The sequence below is a fragment of the Xyrauchen texanus genome, chromosome 7, assembly GCF_025860055.1.
Source record: "Xyrauchen texanus isolate HMW12.3.18 chromosome 7, RBS_HiC_50CHRs, whole genome shotgun sequence".
Taxonomy (NCBI): domain Eukaryota; kingdom Metazoa; phylum Chordata; class Actinopteri; order Cypriniformes; family Catostomidae; genus Xyrauchen; species Xyrauchen texanus.
Window position 1 is genome coordinate 26,911,839 of NC_068282.1, and position 26,392 is coordinate 26,938,230.

The 26,392-nt window shown below is 42.9% G+C and overlaps 1 protein-coding gene across 2 annotated transcripts in view; it reads right to left on the minus strand.

The window, feature by feature from the left end:
* Positions 1–2,429: 2,429 nt before the first annotated feature.
* Positions 2,430–26,392, minus strand: part of LOC127646831 (ras-related protein Rab-6B-like) — a 169,363-nt gene continuing 145,400 nt past the window's right edge. The window contains exons 7-9 of one of the 2 annotated variants that reach the window (XR_007970973.1): positions 21,216–21,282; positions 4,479–4,664; positions 2,430–4,067 (exon numbers count right to left, since the gene is read on the minus strand). Coding sequence is in view for 1 of the 2 variants with exons in the window: in XM_052130740.1 (XP_051986700.1) it covers positions 4,600–4,664; positions 21,216–21,282 (132 nt within the window). In the remaining variant the exon portion in view is untranslated. Of the gene's footprint in view, positions 4,665–21,215; positions 21,283–26,392 lie in introns of both variants that reach the window. The other variant, XM_052130740.1, reaches the window with a different exon arrangement.

A 26,392-nucleotide genomic window follows, 5' to 3' on the forward strand; every position in this document is an offset into this window, starting at 1 on the left:
TATTGTCTTATGTCTGAGCCAGGATTGCCACTGAATGAAAGGTTCCTGGCCAATTCTCTGAGGAGTTTGCATGTTCTCCCCGTGTTCATGTTGGTTTCCTCCGGGTGCTCCAGTTTCCCCCACAGTTCAAAATACATGCAGCTTAAGTGAATTGTAAACATTAAATTGCCAGTAAGTGAGAGTGTGAATGTGTATGTCTGTGTGTTTCCCCTGTGATGGACTGTCCACCTGCCCAGGGTGTTTCCATGGCTTCAACCTGAGACAGCTGAGATAATCTCCAGCACTACCTGTGACACTATATAAAGCCCTGTTTAAACAAGTTACTACATCTGATGGTTTAGCTTGATGGCTTAGCTTAATGGCTTAGGGTCATATAGACTTTATGTTAAGGGAGTCAGGAATACAGAATACAAGCACTATTTGGACAGTCAACACTAACGAAACTAACATCAACAACATTTTTGGTCAAAATAACATTAGGTGATTCAGATTGCACACAAAACTGGAAAATGCTTTCTCAATCCACACAGTTTCTTATATGATGGTGTAATGGAACTTCTGTGAGTAAAAGCACAAAGGACTTTTAATCGGTCTGCCAGGAAAAAGGGTAATGTTCACAAATTTCCGAGTTGATGCAACAAGTGAATTTGAAAATGAAACTATCACAGGATTTGCACAGGATATATATATATATATATATATATAATTTAATATATATATATTTTAATATATATATATATATAAAAATTTAATATATATATATATATATATATATATATATATATATATATATATATATATATATATATATATATTATATATTAAATTTTTTTTATTTTGCTTCAAATGTTTTTTTATCTTTGTCGAACACCACAACTAAAGATAAATAGCTTGTTGTCCTGCCAGGTGCATATTTATTATAGATTTAGAATTGTGGGGCAAAATGACATTAGGTGGTTCAAGAACACATGGAATCCCATCGATTGGTTGAATTCAATCATGAACTGCTCACTCTAGTAGTGTTAGGTTGGTATGATCCTCACCATAACTAATTCCCTTTATTATATACATAATGTATAATATCACATATATTAGTTTTGTTTATTTCAATGTTTTTTTTTTTTTTGCTGCACAGATTCAGAGCACAGACATGATTTGTATAACACCCTCATGCAGACATCATGCACTACACTCCCATCTTTGTGAAAGCTATAGAGATTACAATCCCATCCCAATCAGAACGTGAAATCACAGATGTCCTATATTCAAAATACTAATCCTGTCCAAACAGTGCTATTGAACTTCTTTCATCAAAAGAAATGTCACAGGGTGATTACATAATAAAAAAATTAATCATATTCATTTCCGCTGGCCAACATTATTGTAGTAATTCTGCAGTAGTCCAATAACAGCAAAGAAATAAATCATTCAACCATGACAATGGATTGTATATGCTTTTCTGTAGACATCTGTTATTTTTAAACATTAAGTATTTCTAAGGCTCTCAAGTTTTGAGAGCTTTGAATTTTGTGATTTACAAAAGTCTTTAGATACACACCTGTACATGTACTGTATAGGGAAATTGTGCATATTATGGTCTTTTCCAAAACAAAATTCCCAGAAACTGTATTGTACACAATGATGAAGAAACAACATGTTTGTAAAAGCATGACATGTTTGGGAAAGTTTAAAAAACACATATTTCCTTGAGTGTTTTCCATGGAAGCATTGTGCATGGAAGCAATCTACGTTGTAAAATGTCAAAATTGTTACACATATCACAATTAATGGCTTCAAAAGAAAGATACATTTATCTATGCACTATAAAAGCCATATGGTGTCAGTAGCAAAGTCCAGTAATATCAATGTTGACACCCTCAATCTTCATTGCAAGAAAAATCAACTCACTACATTTATGCATTTGGCAACTAGCTGTTGTAAGAGACAGGTGAGCACAAATAAAATAAAACAAGCTTTTAATGTCAGTAAAGAGCATTAACTCAGTAGTTTCGTTAACACCTTTGAAAAACCTGTTAGGACGAAACAGTGGATAAAGCTTTAACATGCTTAGACATGTCTTGCAAAGCTTTCACATGTAAAATTATACAGATTAATTGTATTGACACTAACAACTTTAGATTGCTTTATATGCACTTACAATTTCTCGAGAAGCCAATGTCATAAACAGTAGCTTCCTATATGATATTATAATCAGTTTGCGATAAGAACAGTCCAAAGCTATAAACAGTAGGTCTACTAACTGTACGAAAACAACTTGGATCAATATATTGTAATGTCTCAAATATATTCTTTCTTGAAATCATATTGATATAATTTTACATAATTTTATATAATACAATTTCAATATAGAAGAAGCACATACTAATGAAATTAATGAAAAAGAAAGGATCAACATTCATGTTTTTGGTAATAAGACACTTTTATTGATTTTACTGATTTGGACCGACATGCTAGATTTCTATACAGTGTGAATGGAACAGCAAGCTCTGAATCAATCAGGCTGGCTCCACTGAGCTAAAACATATACACTGGGAATGGTTGCACCCTCAAAAGCATAACTCAACTCACGTGCAGACATTCAACCGAGGCTGTTTAGCGTTGTGTCAATATCACAATGACTACTGGTATTACAGGTACACTAATGATATGATTCAATACATGAAGCATATCTGCACCCCATTTAAATTCAAATGAGAACCTCATTTCAAAAGATAACCAAGTGAAAATGACTAAAGGAAACATAACAAAATGTCACCAGTCAACCATAAATACCTCCATCCAGTTATCATATTCTCAAAGCCATTGATAAACTGCTAAAGTGGCATCTCTCTGCACCTTTTTATGAATGGAGAAGGTACTTGCACAGACAAATCGAAACTGGGAGTGACAACCCCAGATTATCACAAAGTCTGACTTTCCCATTAAAGTTTCTATGGAGTGTTTGGCCACTCATGTCTTTCTATATTATGGGTTAAAAGGGACAACTGAGAGATGCATTAAAAGCAGCACAGGCATATGAAACAGAGATGTTCAAATTCATAGGAAAAAAGCAAAGGTTTTACTGTGATTGATGAGTCAGTCATTCAATTCCAGCATAATGTTTTGTATCCCATTCCAACAAAATGCTGTTGGATTTAATCCAAATAAACTGGTATTCAACAAAACTTTGCTTTATGTGGTATCATTCTTGGCACAAACATCATACGTATATGCACCTATTTCATGCACGCCAACATTTCCTCTCCGTCACAAAAAGCAAGTCTCAACTCATATCTGCCATTATGTGAAGCAACTTTACAAATAGTTTATCTGTACAGTGACCCTCGGGGTTTTCACAGAGATGTACGCTACAGTTTTACCTCTAAAGAGATTTCAAGGACAGACATTTGACAGCAATTTTGAAACATTTACATTTTCTTGAAAAAGTGCATTAAAGATTCACAAGAAATACATTTCAAACAAATGTATATACTACACAACGCGTGTCCCCCTGGTCAGTGCACTACAATTTACTGGCCCGAAGAGCAGCTGTAGACATAAGTGGGTCCCTACACAAGGCAAACAATATAATGCTGCATAATGACAACTCTTAAAAGTGAACTACAGTTGTTTTAGGATGAATGTCCCATCTTTGAATTTCTGATGTTAACGCATGTTTGAAAACGTCAGTCGATATTTTTACAGTAGCATTTGACTATGTTCAAAGAATCCGTGTGGAAATGGTTAAGGTGCAAACTAATTATGCCAATCAATTAAATATGATGAACTAAATTTAGATGTGCATGACTTGCTCCTTTTCTGTCACATGTCTTTCAACTATCTGCGATACATTACATTTCCTAACTATTGAGTTAAATATTAAGAAACATTCTTGAGTAGAGGGAGGACCTTCCTTGTTAAGCTTGGCCACTGAAGTGTTTGCTTAAATTCCATTGAAATCAGGAAATCATAAAGATACACTGTAAACATTCCACGAACTCAATAACATAAGACAAAATTTACACAAACATAAACAGATTCAGGAATGTGGCAAAGATGTGGGGGATCTGAAATGACACAAATGAGTACATTTACACAAACTCAGATGATCAAAAACCTTGCCCGAATCTCCTTGCCTGAATTTTGTGTTCGGTTTCACAGAGAGAAAAAAAGAAAAAAAATATTGTCTAAATTGCCCTCTTGCCTTTGATCTCTTTGCTTAAATTCTGTTTAATTTTTATGGCAAAATTATAGAATTTCTTGTCTGCATCTGTTTTAGCACTTTTCCTTAAATACAAAAATACAAAATTGGGGGTGGGGGGGGTGTTACTCTATATGTTCAAAAAGAATACATGTTGGACATAGTAGAGATTTTTGTAGATTTTTGCCCTAAGCTTTTCAAATTTTTACGATTTTTGGCAATTTGTTAATAAAGCATATTATTTTACAATTTAAATTAATGTAACACTGATACCAACCAGTTACTGAAAGTCAGATGTGAAGGCTGTATATCCAAACTGGAAACAACTGGAAGCTAACCAAGAGGAAGCAACACAACAAGCATGTGGTGAAAATGATGCTGTAATCAGACATGAGCCATTAACAGGAACATCCACCCTCAGTAGTTGGAGGTTCCTGTGGTTTGTCCAGTTTAATGTCAATCACTGAGGAATGCTGTTAAGGATGAAAACCTCTGAACATACAAACAACTGACATTATATTCAAGAACTTCACATTTCCTTGTGATATTTATAAAATGTTTGTAAAAGGTTGCCTTTTACATATATACAAACACACACACGTGTGTTAGAATACGGTGTACATTTTTAGCTTTACCCCAAGCTAAAACGCTATTTCTAGCCATTTTATATGCACATGTGATCAGGCACGATCTTGTTTTTTTATCAAGAAAATTCATGTTGGATCATAATTTCTTTTTTCTTGTAAGATCTTTGATATTTGGGCAAAAATCGCATTCTTGATAATATTTTTTGTATTGTTTTAATGCAAAAATATCTACAAATCTTTAAAACAAGATCAATTTGGTTGATTTTGTTTTAGAAACAACACTGCATAGGTATTTAGGTTTTTCAGAGAATGTATTTTTTAACATGCTTTTTTTGTGTTACCATACTGCAGAGTTTTTATATTCAAAACAAGTGAAAAAATTGTCTAGGTTACGAATGTAACCTCCGTTCCCCGATGGAGGGAACGAGACGTTGTGTCAGAGAAGCGACACTAGGGGTCTCTCTTGAGCCACCGAATATACCTCTGATCTATGAAAAAAGGCCAATGAGAAGTTAGCAGTCAGTATTTGGATACCCCGCCCCCGGACATACGGGTATAAAGGCGAGGCAAATACTAGAGTTCATTCAGGATTTTTCTGAGGAGCCGGAAATGGTCCGGCCACTACAGCGGCTTGGCTCAGCGACGTGGCGGGAAGGACACTAACGTCTCGTTCCCTCCATCGGGGAACGGAGGTTACATTCGTAACCTAGACGTTCCCCTTCTGTCACTCTCTCCACGTTGTGTCGGAGAAGCGACACTAGGGGTCCAATTTAAATCACGCCATGCGCTGTGCCGTGTACGTGGTCTGACACAGGAGCGGGCAGGTGTCTTTTACGTGCCAGACGACCAGCTGTATCAAACTACACGTACCGTTCCCCAATGCCCCCCAAAGTCGTCGGAATCCTTTTGGTTACCCTGACAGGGGAACAAGACGACGCTTGCCAACCTGGGAACGGGCCAAGCCTGGCTGGGCCTCTTTTCTCTCTATGTTTCTCGCATAGAGCAATAGACAGCCGGGGCCCTTACACGCACTGAGGGAAGGGGGTCTTACCCAATTTCCTATTCTTTCAGGGGGAACAGACCCTGCGGAGGCCACCCCTACCCAGCTGGGGAGGTAAGGTGGTGAATACATCATATTTGTTTTTAGGGGACACGTGGAAGTGGCGCGGTGGTAGAGCCAGCCTCAGCGAGGGGGGAGTTGCTACACACGGCGACCGGAGGGCAGCCGAAACTTACCCAAGGAAAACGCGGGTCCGCTCGTAAGGGGACCATATCGCGGAAAATACACACAGGGGGAGTCCGCGTAGGAGTCCTCACCCTGTGGAGCACCTATTCCAGTACAGGGTAGATTTGAGTACCCGCAGTGGATTGGGTCGGCAAGTTCCTCCGCCGAACTGCGGACCCATGAGTGCTATGGAGGAATTGACCAGGGATTCGAGCTGAGTGGAATCTCCTGGGAAAAAAGACGCACAGTTTTACCTCAAGCGAGGGAAAGGGCGTATATGCAAGCGAATCACCCGGTCAGCCCATCAGCGTGTTACCGAGTTCTACTGGCTCGGACCTGAAAAAACACGGGATAAAACCGACTCAACCCTGAGATTGTAGTATCTCGTAAAGGTGTTGGGTGTCGCCCAACCCGCTGCTCTACAAATGTCTGCCAGGGAGGTACCCCTGGCCAGTGCCCACGAGGAAGCAACACTCCTTGTCGAGTGAGCTCGGACCCGCAAAGGGGGGGGGGGGGCACGGCCTGAGTGTGATAAGCCAGTGAAATGGCATCTACTACCCAGTGGGAAAGCCTCTGTTTGGAGACAGCGTTTCCTTTCTGCTGTCCCCCAAAGCATACAAAGAGCTGCTCAGAGTGTCTAAAGCTCTGCGTGCGGTCCAGATATGTACGCAAAGCACGTACCGGACACAGCAACGACGGGGCTGGGTCTGCCTCCTCCCGGGGCAGCGCTTGCAGGTTCACTACCTGGTCTCTGAAATGTGTGGTAGGAACCTTGGGCACGTAGCCCGGTCGCGGTCTTAGGATCACATGAGTGTCTGCCGGACCGAACTCCAGGCAAGTGTCGCTGACAGAGAACGCTTGCAGGTCCCCGACCCTCTTGATGGAGGCGAGCGCGATCAGCAGGGCAGTCTTAAGAGAGAGGGACCTGAGTCCAACTGATTCTAGCGGCTCAAAGGGAGGTCTCTGGAGGCCCGCGAAGACTACCGAGAGGTCCCAGGAGGGGAACAGGCTTGGCCGGGAGGGATTTAACCTCCGGGCGCCTCTTAGGAACCTGATGATTAAGTCGTGCTTACCAAGGGACTTGCCATCTACTGCGTCGTGGTGGGCCGCGATAGCAGCAACATACACCTACAAGGTGGATGGGGACAGCCTCCCCTCCAACCTTTCCTGCAGGAATAGGAGCACTGACCTAACTGCGCACCTCTGTGGGTCTTCAGCCCGGGAAGAACACCAATTTGCGAACAAGCGCCACTTCAGGGCGTAGAGCTGCCTGGTGGAAGGGGCTCTGGCTTGGTTGATCATGTCTACGACAGTGGGTGGTAGGCCAGCTAGATCTTCCGTGTCCCGTCCAGGGACCAGACGTGGAGTTTCCAGAGGTCTGGATGCGGATGCCAGAGCGTGCCCTGCCCCTGAGGAAGAAGGTCCTTCCTCAGGGGAATTCGCCAGGGAGGGGCTGTAGCGAGGAGTACAAGGTCTGAGAACCAGGCCCGGGTGGGCCAGTATGGAGCCACTAGTGTGACTTGCTCCTCGTCCTCCCTGACCTTGCACAGCACCTGTGCAAGAAGGCTCACTGGGGGAAATGCGTACTTGCGCAACCCCGTGGGCCAACTGTGTGCCAGCGCGTCTGCCCCGAGGGGGGCCTCTGTTCGGCCATACCAGAGCGGGCAGTGGGAGGTCTCTTGGGAGGCAAGCAGGTCTACCTGGGCCTTGCCGAATCGTTCACAAATCAGCTGAACCGACTGGGGGTGAAGCCTCCACTCTCCAATGGGCAAGCGTTGTCGTGACAGCATGTCCGCTACCACATTGAGTTTGCCGGGGATGTGAGTGGCACTGCAAAGGAGGAGACGACGGGTGAGTCATGACATGTGGCGGGAGCGTACGCCGCCTTGGCGATTTATGTACGCTACCGCAGTGGTGCTGTCTGACCTGATTAGGACATGTTTGTCTCGAATTAACGGGAGGAACTGTCGCAGGGCAAAGAAAACAGTCAACAACTCTAGGCAATTGATATGCCAGCGCAGCGGGGCCCCTCTCCAAAGGCCCGCAGCTGCGTGCCCGTTGCAAATGGATGCGTCGGTCGCGTCGGGACACCTGCTGAAGGGGCACTCCTGCCCGTAGAAAGCAGAGGTCTGTCCAGGGTTTGAGTGTTTGGTGGCATGCGGGGGTGATTATCACACGGTGCGTGCCGTGGCACCATGCTCGTCTCGGGACTCGAGTCTGAAGCCAGTGCTGAAGCGGTCTCATATGCATCAACCCCAGCGGCTTGACTGCGGCGGAGGATGCTATATGCCCCAGGAGCCTCTGGAAGAGTTTTAGAGGGACCGTTGTGCCTGGCTTGAACTTTGCGAGGCATTTCAGCACCGACTGTGCACGCTCATTGGTGAGACGTGCGGACATTGAGACTGAGTCTAACTCCATGCCGAGAAAGGAGATGCTCTGAACCGGAGTGAGCTTGCTCTTTTCTCGGTTGACCTGAAGCCCCAAGCGGCTGAGGTGTTTGAGCACCTGGTCTCTGTGAACGCATAGTAACTCTCGGGAGTGGGCCAGTATAAGCCAGTCATCGAGGTAGTTGAGTATGCGGATGCCGGCTTCTCGGAGCGGGGCAAGAGCTGCCTCTGCGACTTTCGTGAAGACGCGAGGGGACAGAGACATGCCGAAGGGGAGGTCTTTGTACTGAAACGCCTGGCCGTCGAACGTGAACCGTAGGAAGGGTCGGTGTCGAGGCAGAATTGAGACGTGGAAGTACGCGTCCTTCAGGTCTACCGCTGTGAACCAATCTAGGTGCCGGACGCTTGTTAAGATAGACTTTAGCGTGAGCATTTTGAACGGGAGTTTGAGCAGTGCTCGGTTTAAAACTCGCAGGTCCAAGATTGGTCGTAAGCCGCTGCCTTTCATGGGTACAACGAAAGTAAGGGCTGTAGAAACCCTTCTTCATTTCGGTTGGAGGGACAGGCTCGATCGCGTCTTTGAGTAGAAGAGTAGCGATTTCCGCACGCAGGGATTGGGCATGTTCGCCGTGCACTGCGGTAAAGCGGACACCCGCGAAGGGGGGCAGGGGCCTGGCAAACTGAATTGCGTAACCGAGTCGAGTAATACTCGTCCCCTCCGTGCTAGGGGCACCAAGGGGACGAGTATTTTTGATGTACCCGGCGGAGCTTCGCAGCGGGGCGGAGCAGGTAAAGTGCCGTCGGGAGGCAAGGGTGCGTCCTGAGGCTTCGGTGCTGAGAAAAGACTCGAAGCACTTACCTTGCTCCGCGCACCCGGCAGGGGGCAGGTTAGTGACTGAGGAGGAGGTCTTATGGTGGCGTCCTCTGGACTCGTCAGAACCGGCCGGGCGGGGGTCAGTCGTGGGGCTGAAGGCGGACCTGGACTGTTGAGATCTGGGGGCAGAGTGCCGTGAGAATGGCATTTGCAGGCCAGATGAACCAGAGGCAAAGAAAATAGCTCTTTTATTGAGAATTTGGGTACCACTGCCCCGGTTAAGGGGAGCGGCAAATGAAATGTATTCAAAACAAAATTCTCCTCCCGGCCCTCCACCGGGGGACGGAGCGGTCTTACCATCTCCAGAGCTAACGTCTTGGGCTCTGGGTCGTCCTTCTCAGGAGCGCCTGGGAGCCTTCCGGGTCCTCAAGGGGGTCCGTGAGACGGGCGTCGACTTCCTGCGGGGCGCTCGATGCGTGGGCTGAGAGCTAGGCCCAGGTTGAGGCGGAGCAACTTGTTTCTTCGCAGGGGGACGCCCTCGGCGAGCAGACGGGGCATGGCCCGAGGCGGCAGACTTGCGGCAGGGCAGGATCTGGGAGATCGCCTCCGTCTGTTTCCTCACCGCTGAGAACTGCTGGGTAACGTCCTCGACGGTGTCGCCGAAGAGGCCGAACTGGGAGATTGGGGCATCGAGAAAGCGAGTCTTGTCGGTCTCACGCATCTCGACCAAGTTCAGCCACAGGTGTCGTTCCTGGACCACGAGGGTGGCCATTGCCTGCCCGAGTGACTGCGCCGTGACCTTCGTGGCTCTGAGGGCGAGGTTGGTCGCTGAGCGCAGTTCCTGCAGCACATCGGGATCAGGGCTACCCACGTGCAATTCTTTGAGCGCCTTGGCCTGGTGGACTTGCAGGAGCGCCATGGCGTGCAGGGCGGAAGCGGCCTGTCCAGCGGCGCTGTAGGCCTTCGCTGTCAGCGAGGATGTTGTCCTACAGGCCTTGGAGGGGAGTACAGGGCGACCCCGCCAGGTGGTAGGGTTTCCGGGGCATAGGTGAAGCGCAACAGCCCTATCCACCTGGGGAATCGCCGTGTATCCGTGGACCGCTCCGCCGTCGAGGGTAGCGAGAGCGGATGAGCGAGTGGCTTTGCGAGAGGTGAAAGGCGCTCTCCACAGGGACGTCAGCTCATCATGCACTTCTGGGAAGAACGAGACCCCAGGAACCAGTCATCCAACCGCGATGGCTGTGGGGAGGATGGAGGGTTCCAATCCAAGCCCACGCTGGCGGCGGCCCGGGAAAGCATATCGGACATCTGAGCGTCAGCCTCAGCCTGGGGGTGCTGGCCCGAAGGCGGCAGCCCAGGGAGTCATCCGCGTCAGATGCCGCGCTCTCCAATGCAGCGGCGAGCTCATCCATTTCGAGCTCTAGAGGATAGGCAGGCTGGCTGTGAGGCGAGCCGCTGTTGCCTCGAGCCCGGACGGGAGTTAACGAGCGTGCTGGGGAACGGGTGGTCCACGGGTCTCTGGTACCCGACGAAGCCGCACCTGCTGCCGCCCCCAAATCGCCTCCAGCGCCACTCGCACCGTCCTCAATCCCGTGGGAAGAAGGACCAATGTTAGGTGCGGCTGGAGTGGCTTGTTCTCGGTTGAAAACAAGTCGCGACCGCAATGTTGTCATGGTCATGCTCTCACAGTGAGAACATGAACCATCCACAAACGCAGCCTCGGTGTGATCGCTACCCAGACACACGAGACAACGCCTGTGGCCGTCTGAAACGGAGAGCACTCTACCGCATCCAGGAACTACACAGCGGCGGAACGGCATCTTTATAAAGACGCGTCCTGAAAAGGACGTTCACGCTCGCTGTGTTTGCTCTTTTAGAGGAAATTACTCTTTTAAATAAAATCACTCTTTTAAGAAACTCTTTCGAGTTTTTATCTGCGCTGTCGAAGCACCCAGGGGCAACAATGCACAGCCGTGCACAGGATAGGAGAAAGCCGCTGTTATGCGCCATCAAATCCAACAGCATGCAGATCGTCAGAGGAATACACGTGTGTGTGTAACTCGTAGCAGACAGCATACAAGACCATCGGCTCCGAAGAAAATTTCTGAATGAACTCTAGTATTTGCCTCACCTTTATACCCGTATGTCAGGGGTCGGGGTATGCAAATACTGACTGCCAACTTCTCATTGTCCTTTTTTCATAGATCAGAGGTATATTCGGTGGCTCAAGAGAGACCCCTAGTGTCGCTTCTCCGACACAACGTGGAGAGAGCGACAGAAGGAGAACTACTAGTAATGAAGAAGTAATCCAAAGTATTTAGAATACGTTACTGACCTTGAGTAATCTAACGGTATATGTTACAAATGACATTTTACAGCGTGTATTCTGTAATCTGTAGTTGAATACATTTCAAAAGTAACCCTCCCAACCCTATATATATATATATATATATATATATATATATATATATATATATATATATATATATATATATATATATCACACACACACACACACAGCTTTGATAAAAATTGAGAGACCACACCAAATGTTCAGTTTCTCTGGATTTACTACTTATAGGTGTGAGTTTGTAATATTTGTTTTATTCTATAACGTCACAGACCTCGAATAAAGTTCATATTAATTTTTAAACAACACAATGCTAATGTTTTAACTTAGGAAGTGCTCAGAAATCAATATTTGGTAGAATAACCATTAATTTGTCTTGCGTCTTTGCACGCTTTCCACCAGTCTTTCACCAGATTTGATACCACTCCTGGTGCAAAACTTTAAGTAGGAATTCAACAGACACTGGAATGGAATGGCTGCCATACATGTAGAGATGCTGATTTAAGAAAGAGCTGTATATAATGTGTGTGTGTGTGTGTATATATATATATATATATATATATATATATATATATATAGAAACAGTATGTGTGTGAGGTGGTAACAGCCCAACAATGTTTAAATAACTGCAAAATATGCAAAACTACTGACCCCTCGTGGTATTAGGAGTAAGTGCAGCCATAAATGCTTGAATCATAGCATGTGTTTAACAAATTGAGTCTTCGTACCTACAAAGTGCTTCATGCATAGCATAACAAAATAATATATTTTTGCTCAAACCCTAACCTTATCCTATTTTGAATTAATTAATGTATTTTTTGTGAGCTGACTTCCCTCAGCAAAAGGGAATGTGCACCATCTAGTGGTTATTAGGGGAGCAGCAAAACAATACAAAATGTCTTTCAAGCTCAACATAAAAGAGTCTTATTCAATTTTCTAATCCAATCACATGTTAACTGACGATGTCCTTGAGAGAGTGGATCTAGCATTGCTTGTTTTATGCTTGTACAGGCACACCAGCTGCACCTGTGGCCAACTGTCAGAAATGTAATGTGCTCATGTTTGCATTCATGAACAAATGTTGAAGTGGTGAGATGAGGCATGTTTAAAAGTGTGTAGTTTGGATAATAGTGTCAGCTTGAAATTATGTGTCCCTTTAACAGATGCACCAATAATTTTACTAAATCTGCTGCATAAGTACCATCCACATACTTATTATTCCAAACCACATCTGGAGTGTAAAAGCACAGCGAGTACAAATGTAATATTTAACAGCTAAAGGCTGAACTCCTGGTCTCTGTTCCACATACAAAAGAGGTTTGTTTTGTCATCTGATAAAGCTTTTCCTAAACAAGAGCTCATGAGCCTGGACCCTTATGCATTCTAATCTGACTAAACTGGGTAAAATTGAGATGTTGGTTTTCAAATCACAAGATTTGATCCAGAGCTTCGCCTCTAGAGCCTCCTACGGCGCCATCTTTCTCGGCTCTGCCTCCCGAGCCTCCCACGGCCCTGCCTCCCGAGCCTCCCACGGCCCTGCCTCCCGAGCCTCCCACGGCCCTGCCTCCTGAGCCTCCCAAAGGCCCTGCCTCTTGAGACCCCAGAGCCACCCTCGGCTCCGCCTCCTGAGGCCCCAGAGCCCCTTGCAGCTCCGCCCCCAGGGTCTCCTGCGGCCTTGCCTGCGCCTCCTTCGGCGCCACCACCCAAGCCTTCGACCGCTCCATCTCAGAAGTCCTCCTTGGCTCCGCCAGTTCCCCTAGTGGCCACTCTTCCTCCCAGGCCTCTTGAACCAGCCCTAGCCCTATGGCCACCTCCTAAGTCACCTAAACCGGTCCCTGTCCTGAGGCCGCCTCCCAGGCCTCCTGGACCTGTCCCTGTCCAATGGCCGCCTCCCAGGCCTCCTGGACCTGTCCCTGTCTTGTGGCCATCTCCCAGGCCCCCTGGACCCGTCCCTGTCTTGTGGCCGCCTCCCAGGCCTCCTCGAACTGTCCATGTCCTGTGGCCACCTCCCAGGTCCCAGGTTTAAACCCTGGTTCTTTGTTCAGTCTTTGTCGATCGTTGTTGAATGTTACCGTTTCATGTTCATGCCTCTGTCAGTGTGTGCTACCTCCTGTCGTGTTCGTTCGTTCGAGGATTACCCTGCTGTTCGTGGATGTTTGTCAACTCGTGTTCACCCGTGTGAGTTTGTGTTTGTTTACTTTTCCCCTCGTGGACCTTTTATTTGCCCCAGTGTTTGTTTAATGTTGAGATCGTGTTTGTTCTTCTAGCTGTGTGTTCTGTTGTTAGTTAGTTTTTCCCATCGTGGACTTTTCTTTGTGTTTACCTTTTTGTTACTTACATATTAAACTGCGTTTGGATCCTAACCTTCTGTCTGCCGTCTCCTGATTACCCACACCGTGACAGTGTTAGGTTTAGGGTTTAACCCTTAAGGTTAACATTTTAACAATAGATGTTATTAAATGCATGTACTTTAAATGTAAGTACAATGCAACAACACGTTTATACATAATAAATAAATGCTTAAGTATATAATAATTAAAGACACCTAATATAAAGTCCCTATGATTTGTGCTGTGACAGGTTTGGCTCAATTATGTTGAACATTTGAGAAAATGTGATTACCCACATTCAAAAATCTTAGCCCAATTTCATGAAAATTATGTTACAGTGGCAAAATGTTTGAAAATGATATTACGTGGTTCCTTACAGTCATCTGTTGTTTTCATTCACAGTCATAAATTTACAAGGCTCTTTTTTACAGCTGCTAAAGGCCATTTTATTAAAGATATTCATTCCCGAATCATCAGTTTTAGAAGACAGCAAATTGTGGACAAATTCACCATTGTTTCATATTTTGCTCTGTGCCACAAGGTATATTCAATGTGTATACTTATGTGTCTGCCGTGAATATTTTTTAAGATCATAGTCTGAGCTTTGCTTGAAAAGTTCTTTGGTTTTCATGGTATTGTGTTTCCTTCGACATGCACAAGTTGGAATGACAGACAAAAAGGGAAGACAGCGGCAGATGTGGAGAGAAGCAAAACAGTAGGGATCGATTTCATATTTTTTTTTTTTGTATCTCCCAAAAGTGAAGTTGTGCGAGAGCTCTGACAAAAAACATATGGTTAGGACTGCAGCCAATCCATTGGCCTTGTTTGGGAGAGAGGGGCATCTTGCACTTGACTTTCTGGTATGAGGGTACTTATCAGATTGCGTTTCAATTTGTAACATTCCATTCAAATTATTTTTCTAGTTAGAGTGGAATTTATTCTGAAATGATATGAAATAATTTGACTGCACAAAAGTAGACTCCAGTCTAGTAATTATTTTATGTATCCCTGCTTTGTGCGTGTGTGTGGTTCCTCTGTGAAGTAATAACACCAGGACTCTCTCCTATTATGACTGCACAGAATGAATATACACCCTGCACCTGTATCACACACACACACACAAAACAAACACAAAGGGGATATCTTGTCTCATTCAAAAAATTGGCTAGAAAATTAAAGGGATAGTTCACCCAAACATGAAAACTCTCTCATCATTTACTCACCCCCATGTCATCTCAGATATGTATGACTTTTTTTTTGCTTAACACAAATGAAAATGTATAGAAGAATATCTCAGCTTTGTAGGTCCTTTCAATGCAAATGAATGGTGACTGGACATTTGAAGCTCCAAACATCAAATAAAGGCAGCACAAAAGTAATCTAAATTATTCCAGTGGTTTAAAGAGCAACATGCAGGTTGAATTTATAACTGAATTAATACTTTATATTGTCTACAGAGGTCTATTAAAAACACATATGTAGAAATTACTAATGAAATCTCATTTGATGTAGAGATTTTGATGAAAATGTGCTAGGCTCTGGAATACGCCTTTCCCGCTATCAACGCGTCATATGACGTAGGGCGAGGCAAACAAAAGAGCTCGCGGTCAGCTCTCATTGTGGGTGTTGATGTAGTTACAGCAGTACAGAAAGTTTTAGAGAAGCCATAATGGTAAATTATTGTGTTTGTGCTGGTTGCACTAATTCCAGCCTGTCAGGACATCGTGTCCATCATTTTCCTTCTAGAAAAAACAAGGCTTTTCGGTCTTGAGTGCGTTTTGTGCAGGTGAAGAGAGCAGACTTCACTGCCGCGTCTGTTACCACACACTCGGTCGTTTGTGGCGCACATTTCACTCCGGAGAATTATCGACCTGGAGATTTGTTGGAGTCTCGGATGGGATTTCGGAGTAAGGACCACGTGAGGCTGATTACTGATGCTGTTCCTCGGTGCACTCGATGGAATCAAGTCCACCGTCAAAGTGTACACCGGATTTTGGCGCGGGCTGGACTGGAGGACAAAGTGCTAACGTTAGCAGACATTCTGTGCAACGAAAACGAGGACTTAGCAGAGTAAGTCTTACATTTAATTATTTTAACTCTTAATTTGCTCATAATTATAGGCCTGTGGGCCATCATAGGCATGTTACGTCCACACCGGAGAACTCGGTTTCTTCATTCGCATCCATTGTAACCTGAGCTTGAACTTGACCAGACTCCTCAGCCCATCGTCACTTCCGGTTAGTGCTTTATAGACGCGGAAGTTATTTTATCACAATTTATCTCAAAATATCGTTAATGGCTAAATATATATTACTCCAGTTCAGAAAATCTAGTTGTTTTATCATCAACATACACTATGCTATATAGGGGTGTCCAACCTGCATGTTGCTCTTTAAGATAAGTCTTCTAAAGCCATGCAATCGCTTTGGGTGAGAAACAGATCGATATTTAAATCCTTTTTTATGAAATAATAGTAAAACATAATTGTTACTATAAATCTACACTTTTACTTTCACTTTGCAAAAAAAAAAAAAAAAAAAGGCAAAACATTAGTATTTAGCATTAGTAATTTTTAACTACAAATGTGTGTATAAGTGGAGATTTATAGAAAAAAAAAATGTCTTAAATATTTATCTGTTTCTCACTCATACCCAACATATCGCTTCTGAAGACAAAGATTTAACCACTGGAGTTGGTTTACTTTTTTGCTGCCTTTATGTGATTTTTGGAGCTTGAAAGGTCTAAAAACCATTAACTTGCAGTGAAAGGACATACAGAGCTAAGATATTCGTGTGCGTGTGTGTGTTCAGCAGAAGAAAGAAAGTCATCACATCTGGGATGGCATGCAGGTAAGTAAATGATGAGAGAATTTTCATTTTGTGGTGAACTATCCCTTTAAGCCTATTCTACAGCCTACATGTTCACACAGATAGCGAAGAGAAAAAGTTTCTTGTTACCATAGCAATAGACTTTCCACTGAGGCTAAACAAAAGTGACTGAATGTGACAGAGAACATAATGAGACAGAAATAAATCACCCAGCTCCTTCGAGTGGAGCAAGGCCAGAATTTGCATTTGATGGTGGAAATTACAAATGAGTAACCATAAGTATATTACATACAAAAACCTCACCTTTCTCCATAAAATAAAATAAGATCATAAAACAATCAGGGTCTGACTGATTACAATAAACAACAATTGAAAATAACCCCATGAGTCAAAGTAAATTGATGGCATGGCCAGGCTGTGCAAAGACAAAACACAGTAACTACCTATTTTGACCAAATCAGAACTAATATCGGGTCTGTTACAATATGACTGGTCCTGGGACAGACAGGTTTGGCAATTATGTTGAACGAGTGTGAAAATGTTATAATCCACATTTGGCTAAGCAAGCTAGCAAGCTTCCTGAGTCATTCAGGTTGAATCGCAAACCGATTCAGATCGCTCTGCTATCACATGTGACCAATTCATTGTAAAGAACCAACTCAAATGAGTGATTCATTTGTGAATTGGACATCTTTAGTTCTGCTTCATAACTGTCGATAGTAAACACCGGGTATAAGGCATGATGTAGTGGTGCTGTAGCCTTTGTCAACGCAATGCCACTACCTAATCAAAAATAAAGCTTTGCTTCTGAAAAGCTACTTGATTTAAAAAGGAATCATAAATGTAGTTTATGTGGGAGGCATTTAGAAATACATTTAAATAAAGACACTCAGTAAAACATTCATGTGACAAGGAGGAGGGTGGGGCCAGGCTGTGACTAAAGGAGTGGTGGAGCCACTGCCAGGGGCGCAGGGGCTCGCTAACGGCCGCCAGAACACGGAGGGGCATTCCATCCACCAGGGGTTGGAGGTCTCGCTCTTGTCCGTCTGGGGAGGAGCGGCTGTCATCCGCCAGAGGGTGGAGGAGTGGTCGAGAACCTGGCGACGGTGTGTCTGGGAACCGGTGGGCAATTGTTTTTCTCTCTCTCTCTCTCTCTCTCTCTCTCTCTCTCAATGTCACTCCGCCTTGCCCTTTCCCTTTCCTCTTTTTTTTCGCCTCACCTTGTCCCCTTCCCCAGTTCTAGAGAGGTGGGGAAAAGCAAGGCCCCGGGTGTACGTCATGCCAGGGGTCCCCAGCCTGAGGAAAAGGAGGGAGGAGTGTGACAATGAGGAGGGCAGGGCCGGGCCATGAATACACATGACCAGCCCCCAATCGGGCTAATCAGCTGAGGAGAGGGATAAATGCAGCCAGATGCCTAGAAGTTCGGTAATGTTATACACACAACTAGCTTACTGAATCACAGTCATGAAATCAGCCTGTTAGGAAGTATTAGCAGGCTAGCGGCTACATAGCCCTGCTGTCAGACACAGGTGTTCTTTCGAAGTCTGTTCCCCCATGATTCTCCTTAGGTTAGTGTTCCCCATAGCACCGTTAAACATTAAACATTGGGGGAACATACTTTGACACTAACCTTAAGGGGAAACATAGGGTGAACAGTCCTCAACACTAACCTTAAGGGGAAACATAGGGGGAATAGACTTCAACACTAACCTTAAAGGGAAACATAGGGGGAATAGACTTCGACATTAACCTAAGGGGAACAGACTTCGACACTAACCTTAAGGGGAAACATAGAGGGAACAGACTTTGACACTAACCTAAGGGGAAACATAGGGGGAACAGACTTTGACAGAATACCGGTAATGAGGCTCGGTATACACCTGTATATATACACAAATCTGCCACAACATTAAAACTACCTGCCTAAAATTCTGTAGGTTCCCCCTCGTGCCGCCAAATCAGCGCCAACCCGCATTCTGAGATGCTATTCTTCTCACCACAATTGTACTGAGCAGTTATTTGATTTACCGAAGACTTTGTTAGTTCGAACCCGTCTGGCCATTCTCTGTTGAACTCTCTCATCAACAAGGCATTTCCGTCCACAGAACTGCCACTCATTCGATGTTTTTTATGTTTTTGCCACCATTCGGAGTAAATTCTAGAGACTGTTGGGGGTGAAATTCCCAGGAGATCAGCAGTTACAGAAATACTCAAACCAGCCAATCTGGCACCACCTATCATCTATGGTTCTCAACCTTTTTGACTCCAAGGCCCCCCACTGTCTACTACTGTCCCCACTAGACATATCTGATTAAAATAATTAATCATGGATCATTTTTGATTCTGGAATTTTCAGAAAGAGTCTGTTTATAATTTGTGGGCCTAAATCTTAAATTATTTTCAGAATTTTAATTAAATGGTATTATTTTAATTATTTTAATATTTCTTATTTTAAATAAATGTTAAGTCATAGTGAGGCCCCCTTGGAAGTGTACTAAGGCTCCTTAGTGGGTCCCGGCCCCTGGTTGGAAACCCCTGATCATAAAATGCATGTAAAAGTGAAATGCATAAAATCCTGCAGATATGGGTCAGGAGTTTCAATTAATGTTCACATCAACCATCAGAATGGGGAAAAATGTGAATTCATGTGATTTGGACCGTGGAATGATGGTCGGTGCCAGATGGGCTGGTTTGAGTATTTCTGTAACTGCTGATCTCCTGGGATTTTCACACACAACAGTCTCTAGTATTTAACACCTTGTTATCCACTCTGGATTTGACTGAAAGCCTATGTAATTCTTCCATAACTGGAGTGATGTGAGCTGCTTTTTTAGTTCTGGTAAGGATTCAGGTGGCACTGTTTTGAAACAGCTGGAGTTTATGTAAGTCTTTCCCAGGCAGGCCACTCAAGACAGCATTACAGTAATCGAGTCAAGAGAACACAAGTGAATGGATGAACTTTTCAGTGTCAGATAAGAAGAGTTATGGCCTCAGCCATGTCATTGTGGAGCTCTTCAATTCTTTAGATAAAAATCAACACCTCCTGCTACTTCCCTCCTTCCCCCTCCTGCTACTCAACCTGCACTTAGGATCTGTGAAGAGGATGTGTGCCGGGTCTTCAAGGAACAGAAGACAAAAGAATGCATCAGGCCCAGGCGGCATTTAAAAGCCTGTGACCAGCTGGCCCCCATATTCACACAGAACTTCATCAGATCGCTAAAGCAGTGTGAAGTTCCTTGCTGCTTCAAACGCTCCACCATCATTTCCAGCACAAAGAAACCCAATATCAAAGGACTTATGGTCATGAAGTCATTTGAGAGACTGGTGTTGGTCCACCTAAAGGACATCACTGGACCATTGTCTAGATCCCCTTCATTTTGCTTACTGAGCAAACAGATCTGTGGATGATGCAGTCAACATGGAATTGCATCATATCCTGCGATATCTAGACAGACCAGGGACATATGCAAGGATCATTTTGTGGACTTCAGTTCGGCTTTCAACACCATTATCCCAGCTATACTCTGGACTAAATTAAACCAACTCTCTGTTTCCACCTCTATCTGTCAATGGATCATCAGTTTCTGATGGACAGGCTGCAGCTAGTGAGACTGGGGAGATTCACTTGCAGTACCTGTAAGATCAACACTGGTGCCCCACAGGGATGTGTGCTATCCCCAATAATCTACTCCCTGTACACCTGCAACTGTATTGCCAAGGACCCCTCTGTCAAGCTCCTGAAGTTTGCAGATGACACTACTGTCATCGACCTCATCCAAGATGATGATGAGTCTGCAGAAGGGAGTTTGAACAGCTCCATCTGATGCAGTCAACACAACCTGGAGCTGAACATGCTCAAAACAGTGGAGATGATTGTGGACTTGAGGAGAAACATCCCAGCATCGACCCCGCTCACCATTCTGAACAGCACTGTGAGTCATTCCGGTTCCTGGGCTCTACCATATCACAGGACCTGAAGTGGGAGACCCACATTGACTCCACTGTGAGAAAGGCCCAGCAGAGTTTGTACATTCTTCGCCAGTTGAGGAAGTTCAACCTGCCACAGGCACTGCTGATACAGTTCTACTCAGCAGTCATTCAGTCTGTACTTCAATAACAGTCTGGTTGTTTCAGCTACCAATCAGAAGACTACAAAGGACAGTTCAGACTGCTGAGCGGATTATTGGTTCTCCCCTTCCCACTCTCCAAGAACTGTATTGTGCAAGAACACATCCAGAGTGAGGAAAAGGGATGGAAAAATCACCCTGGACCCCACTCACCCCGCCCACTACCTCATTGGAACTGTTGTCCTCAGGCTTATTTCTTTTTCACATCCTATTGAACGTAAACTAGATTACAGCAGAGTATTCTTTTACTCTATGTCAAATAGGATGTGAAAACACAATAACTTTCTTTTTGGGTGCTTACAAGTCACAATAAATGTAGACATTCATTAATGAATTGTTTTAGCTTTGAGCTCACTAAAAGGATACTGCCTTCTTTGCTTGTCTCCTGCATGCTCTCCATTCCTGGAAGGGCAGCTGCCACACGTCGAAACAGCTGTCGGAGAGAAAAGAGAAGATGGTTAGAGATTTAACTAAACTCATGAAGATATCATCAGCAGTACCCATTATTTTTCTGGTAAAGGTTATTCTTATTAACAGAAAATAGAGTAAAACAAATATTGAAATGGTTGCCATATCAAACTGTGCAGCTTTAAAGTCAATATAAATCCCTGTTCACAATCCATTTTACTTCTGCACATCTGTATAGTCGCGTGAAACATGACATTCAATGAGAAAAAAAAATCATCCATCAGGAATTGATGGGGGCGGATCCAGAAAAGTATTTATGGTGTGGCATAGTCCATGAATTTGTGATACAGTTGCATTTCCAAAGAGAGACCACAAATAATTTTTCTACTATTTTGCTAACGTCAACCCTTTAAGCGCTGAAGGTGTTTTTAAAGATTTCCCAAAATTATAGGCTTAGAACTTGACAAAAACAAGTGTTTGATATCATTGTAAAGAAAGCTTTTCAATTTTTGTAATGATAAAGATTACGATAAATTCTGAATTCTTTTCTGAAAATGAAAAGAAAACGTGAGCCATAAATTAACTTTTTTTCTTGTTTTTCTGATTTGACACAATATACTATATCTCTCGGTGTAAATGAGGTGGCTCCGAAAAACTGTTTTATTTTTTAAAACATGACAACTAAAACTGAGTAAAATGTTGTGTTGATTCAACAAAGCAATCAAAAGTCGGCGAATTTCAAAACACTTGTTCAGTTTTGGTCATAATGCTCACATGCATTGTAAAATAGAGCTTCTAAGCCTTTAAACGATACCTATTTTGTGTTGGTCAAGACTGTCATGTTTAGATGGGTTTTTGTCTTTTATTTTGAAAAGTTTAGTTACTGTTCATGTCATGTGTTTCCCTAGTCATGTGATGTCCTGTTTTCCCTCCATGTTCATGTGTCTTGTTTTCATAGGTTTATTGTTTAATTATCTTGTTTAGAGCTCTGTTTGTTCATTGGTTTATGTTCCCCCCATGTCATGTATTTAAGACCTCTTGTTTGCCATTGTCCTTTGCCGAGTATTGTTGGTGTAATATTGTTTCATAGTCAAGTCAAGTCAAGCCAAGTCAAGCCATGTCAAGTCAAGTGTAGTCAAGTTCATGTTCATGTTCATGTCCATGTACATGTTCATGTTTTGTTCACGTTTAAAGTTGGGGTTCTTGAATATCACTTTTGTAAATAAACTGCAGTTGGGTTCGTCATCACATCATTGTCTGCTCCTGTGTCATTGCCTGCCAAGAACGTTACAAAGACCGTAGTTATTAAAGCTACACTATGTAAGATTATTTTGTTAGAAATTAACAAAATTTAATTAATGAGAAAGTACACCAACAATCTGCCTTCCAAACCATGTTTTTGCCTTACCCCGATGATTTCTATTCTATATTTTAGCACTCTCAGGATGGATTTGGTGGGAAATTGCATACATCTGTCAGGTGGTGTGTGAAAAAATCTCAGATGATCATCAGAGACTCCAGCCACCTGAGCCATGGGCTGCTCTTACTGCTACCATCAGGAAGGCGATATCGCAATATCAGGACCCGCACCAGCCGACTTCATGACAGCTTCTACCCCCAAGCAATCAGACTTTTTAACTATTGATTGCTCAAGATACATATATCAGCACTGCACTTTATTAGCCCTTAGACTGGACCCACATTTTATACTTCACTTAACACACTGGCAACTGACTATCAACCAACTGAATGTTGTCACGAAAAGAGAGCTGAGCCGAAAGGCAAAGCTCTCGATCTACTGGTCAATTTTTGTTCAGTTGAGGTGGTTTGGGCATCTGGTAAGGATGCCCCCTGGCCGCCTCCCTAGGGAGGTGTTTCAGGCATGTCCAGCTGGGAGGAGGCCTCGGGGAAGACCCAGGACTAGGTGGAGAGATTACATCTCCACACTGGCCTGGGAACGCCTCGGGGTCCCCCAGTCAGAGCTGGTTAATGTGGCTCGGGATAGGGAAGTTTGGGGCCCCCTGCTGGAGAAGCTGCCCCCCGCGACCCGACTTCGGATAACGGTTGAAGATGGATGGATGGCAATAGTAATTTTTCACATTTTTTATGTCCTGACTATACATTGTGATCAGTTGAATGCCACTTTGGTGAATAAAAGTACCAATTTCTTTCCATAAGAGCAAAATCTGTACATTATTCCTAACTTTTGGCCAGCAGTGTGTGTATATGTGTGTGTGTGTGTATATATATATATATATATATATATATATATATATATATATATTTACAGTTAATGGAATCAATTAAATTTTTATGCTTATTAAATACATTTTCAAATGGCCTCACAGGCCAAATAAAATGGTCTCGTGGGCCTTATACGACCTTAGGCTGGACGTTCCCCAATCTGATTTAAAACACATCAACAGATTCTTAATGTTCCTTAGCTTGAACTGTGCTAGTTGTCACAATTTTTACTCCAGTAAATACTGTATTTCTCAGAGAAGGTGTTACAGTGATTTATATGGACATACCTGTACAGTCACATACATTGAAGTCTAGGCTACAAAAAAAGCAATCCAACATTTTCACTGTTACTTTGTCCACAAGGGTAAGTTGTCACAATGGAATCTGCCATTAAACCAGTGGCATAGGTTTCAAGTGAACATTCATGTGATAATGTGATCAACTTCCCAATTAGCCCTGGTCTCCCCATATCAAAATAATCTTGCTTCAATAATTACATACATTTCCAAAAATAATTAAAATATTTCACATATAGATCTGGCAATCTAAGGTCAGTGAATAGATCACAGTGTTAAGCATCATTCGTGTAGGGGCAGGGAAAGACAGAAACAAGGAAAACACATTTTAAATTGAGGGCCAGATTAGACAAAAAAGAAATTTTATGCAGGCCATATTGTTTTATTTTATGCACAGATAATTGTAATTACAAGTCAACTCAGACATCATATCTGTATTAATGCATTATATCTAATAATCATTCAGTGATTACCTGGAAACAACTCGAAATTAAACTTTTTACCTCTATTTTACATGTATCTGTCCATATTGTCATTGTTCTCGTGGTTAAGTAAAAAATAAACCGAGTTCGCTCTTTAAAAGATAAACGCGAAACAACATTAAAGTTCAGTGGAATTTATGCCTGCCAGCTGTGAAGATGCTCTCATTATCCAAGGACCTGAGAATTTGAAGGTAATGAGCCACACAGAAATCACATTAGATAGGTTTGCTAAAATTACTTAATATTAAAATGTGTTAAAATGAGTTAGCCTTAGTGCTCAAAGAAATCTGTGGCCCTCATCATTTGGCGGGAGCAGGAATAACTGACACGATTTGCACATCCTTGATGGTACTGCATAGAAATCTCCTGGGTTGAATGGTTACAAATGCGAACTGTACTATATTAGCTAGGACGTCCTGTATGTTGTTCCGTTCCATACTGAAGCTGAAAAAATGACCCCTCCTCCACGTGAACAGTACTTAAACCATCATTTAAGAAAAAAAAGTTTTTAATGCATACCAAATACAAAAATCAACTGAAAATATACCTGGAAAACATGCTATGACTTTCTCTCCTTTTACGTTTAGATTTTTTTTTTTTTTTTTTTACATGATTTTGCATCCCTAATCATTGTTACCAAATCCAAATTGTACACATAAATACCAAATTAATTGAAATGTGTTTTAAGTTCTTAGGAAAGAAAGTTAAATGAAGATTTTATCTGATTTGATAAATAATTGTTGAGAAAAGTTCAAATATCTGGGTGAGGGACACATTTTGGAAAATGTTCAACACACTAAAAGTTTAAATCTGTTTTGATCTATTCTTTAAAACTAGATTTTATTTATTTTTCCTCTTTAAAATCCTCCTTAAACAGAAACAGAAACATAGATATAAGCCATAAACCTTTAGCTGGTCATGTTGACTTTGGATCATGAGTAAACAGAGGAAAGACATGCTCCAGCAGTTAATTATGACAATAATAATGATGATGATGATGATAACGACAACATGTGATCTACCTACTGAATACAGTCTGAAGTTAATGAATAGTGCAATAGACACCTTCCCTATACACACTAACTGCTACATGGTAGAATTACACTTAGCAGTGTTTTTGAATTTGAGGTATATCCTGTCAGATTTAATGTTATCCAAGACATAATTCAGTGCATCTGTTCTGATTATATTTGCTTTATGATACATTTTCTGTAGCAGACAGAGAACTCACCTGATTTCTTTAAAGTTATTTAGAGTTGTTCAACATTAACAGCAAATTTTCTGTTTTCTTGTTAGTGTGCAGTGTACACGTTTCTTTTCCTTAGATATAATAACAGCTACAACATTACTCAAACATGTTCTGTTTGCATTCAAGGCATAATGTAAAGTTTTAGAGATCATATTGATTTTATCTTGCTTTTATTTACATATGTGCCCTTGTGGTAATCCAAAAGTAATGAAATGCAATCTGATTACATTACTTTCATATTTATATAACTGATTAAGTTACTGGTTACATTTATTATGAAGTAATCAGTAATTTAAGTTTTTCCCATGCTGATAAGTTTTGCACAGTGTTGATTCTGTATTGAAGAGAATGACAAAGCAAACATGTGACGAACACGTCAGTACAAGCTTGTGTTCAAAAGAGTACATTTTGGAAGGCTAGAGCACTTGACCACACACAAGACGCAATGGTATGCGGAAAATCTTTAATTACACAGCTCTCTGGAATACTTGATTCTGATTGTTCAATGGCACCATCTAACGGTCTGATATTTTTCAGAAACAACTGCACATCCACGTATCAGTCTGCTCATCTGGGAATTGTGAGCCTTTTTTCCTGCTTCACATCGGGGTCCTGATCAACCTGTTTGGGTTTATTTTGTAATAACAACCATCTGATTGTAAATTATCCCTTACATATCCTAGCCTTTAGTGACATCAGCGGCATTCCAATTCACCCCAAGATGTTCAAAGGGGTTCAGGTCTGGGCTTTGTGCAGACAAGTCAATTTCTTCCACAGCAGACATAGTATACGATATCTTTAAGTACCTCACTTTGTGCACAGGGGCATTGTCGTGCTGGAATAGAATAAGACTCTCCCCAACTG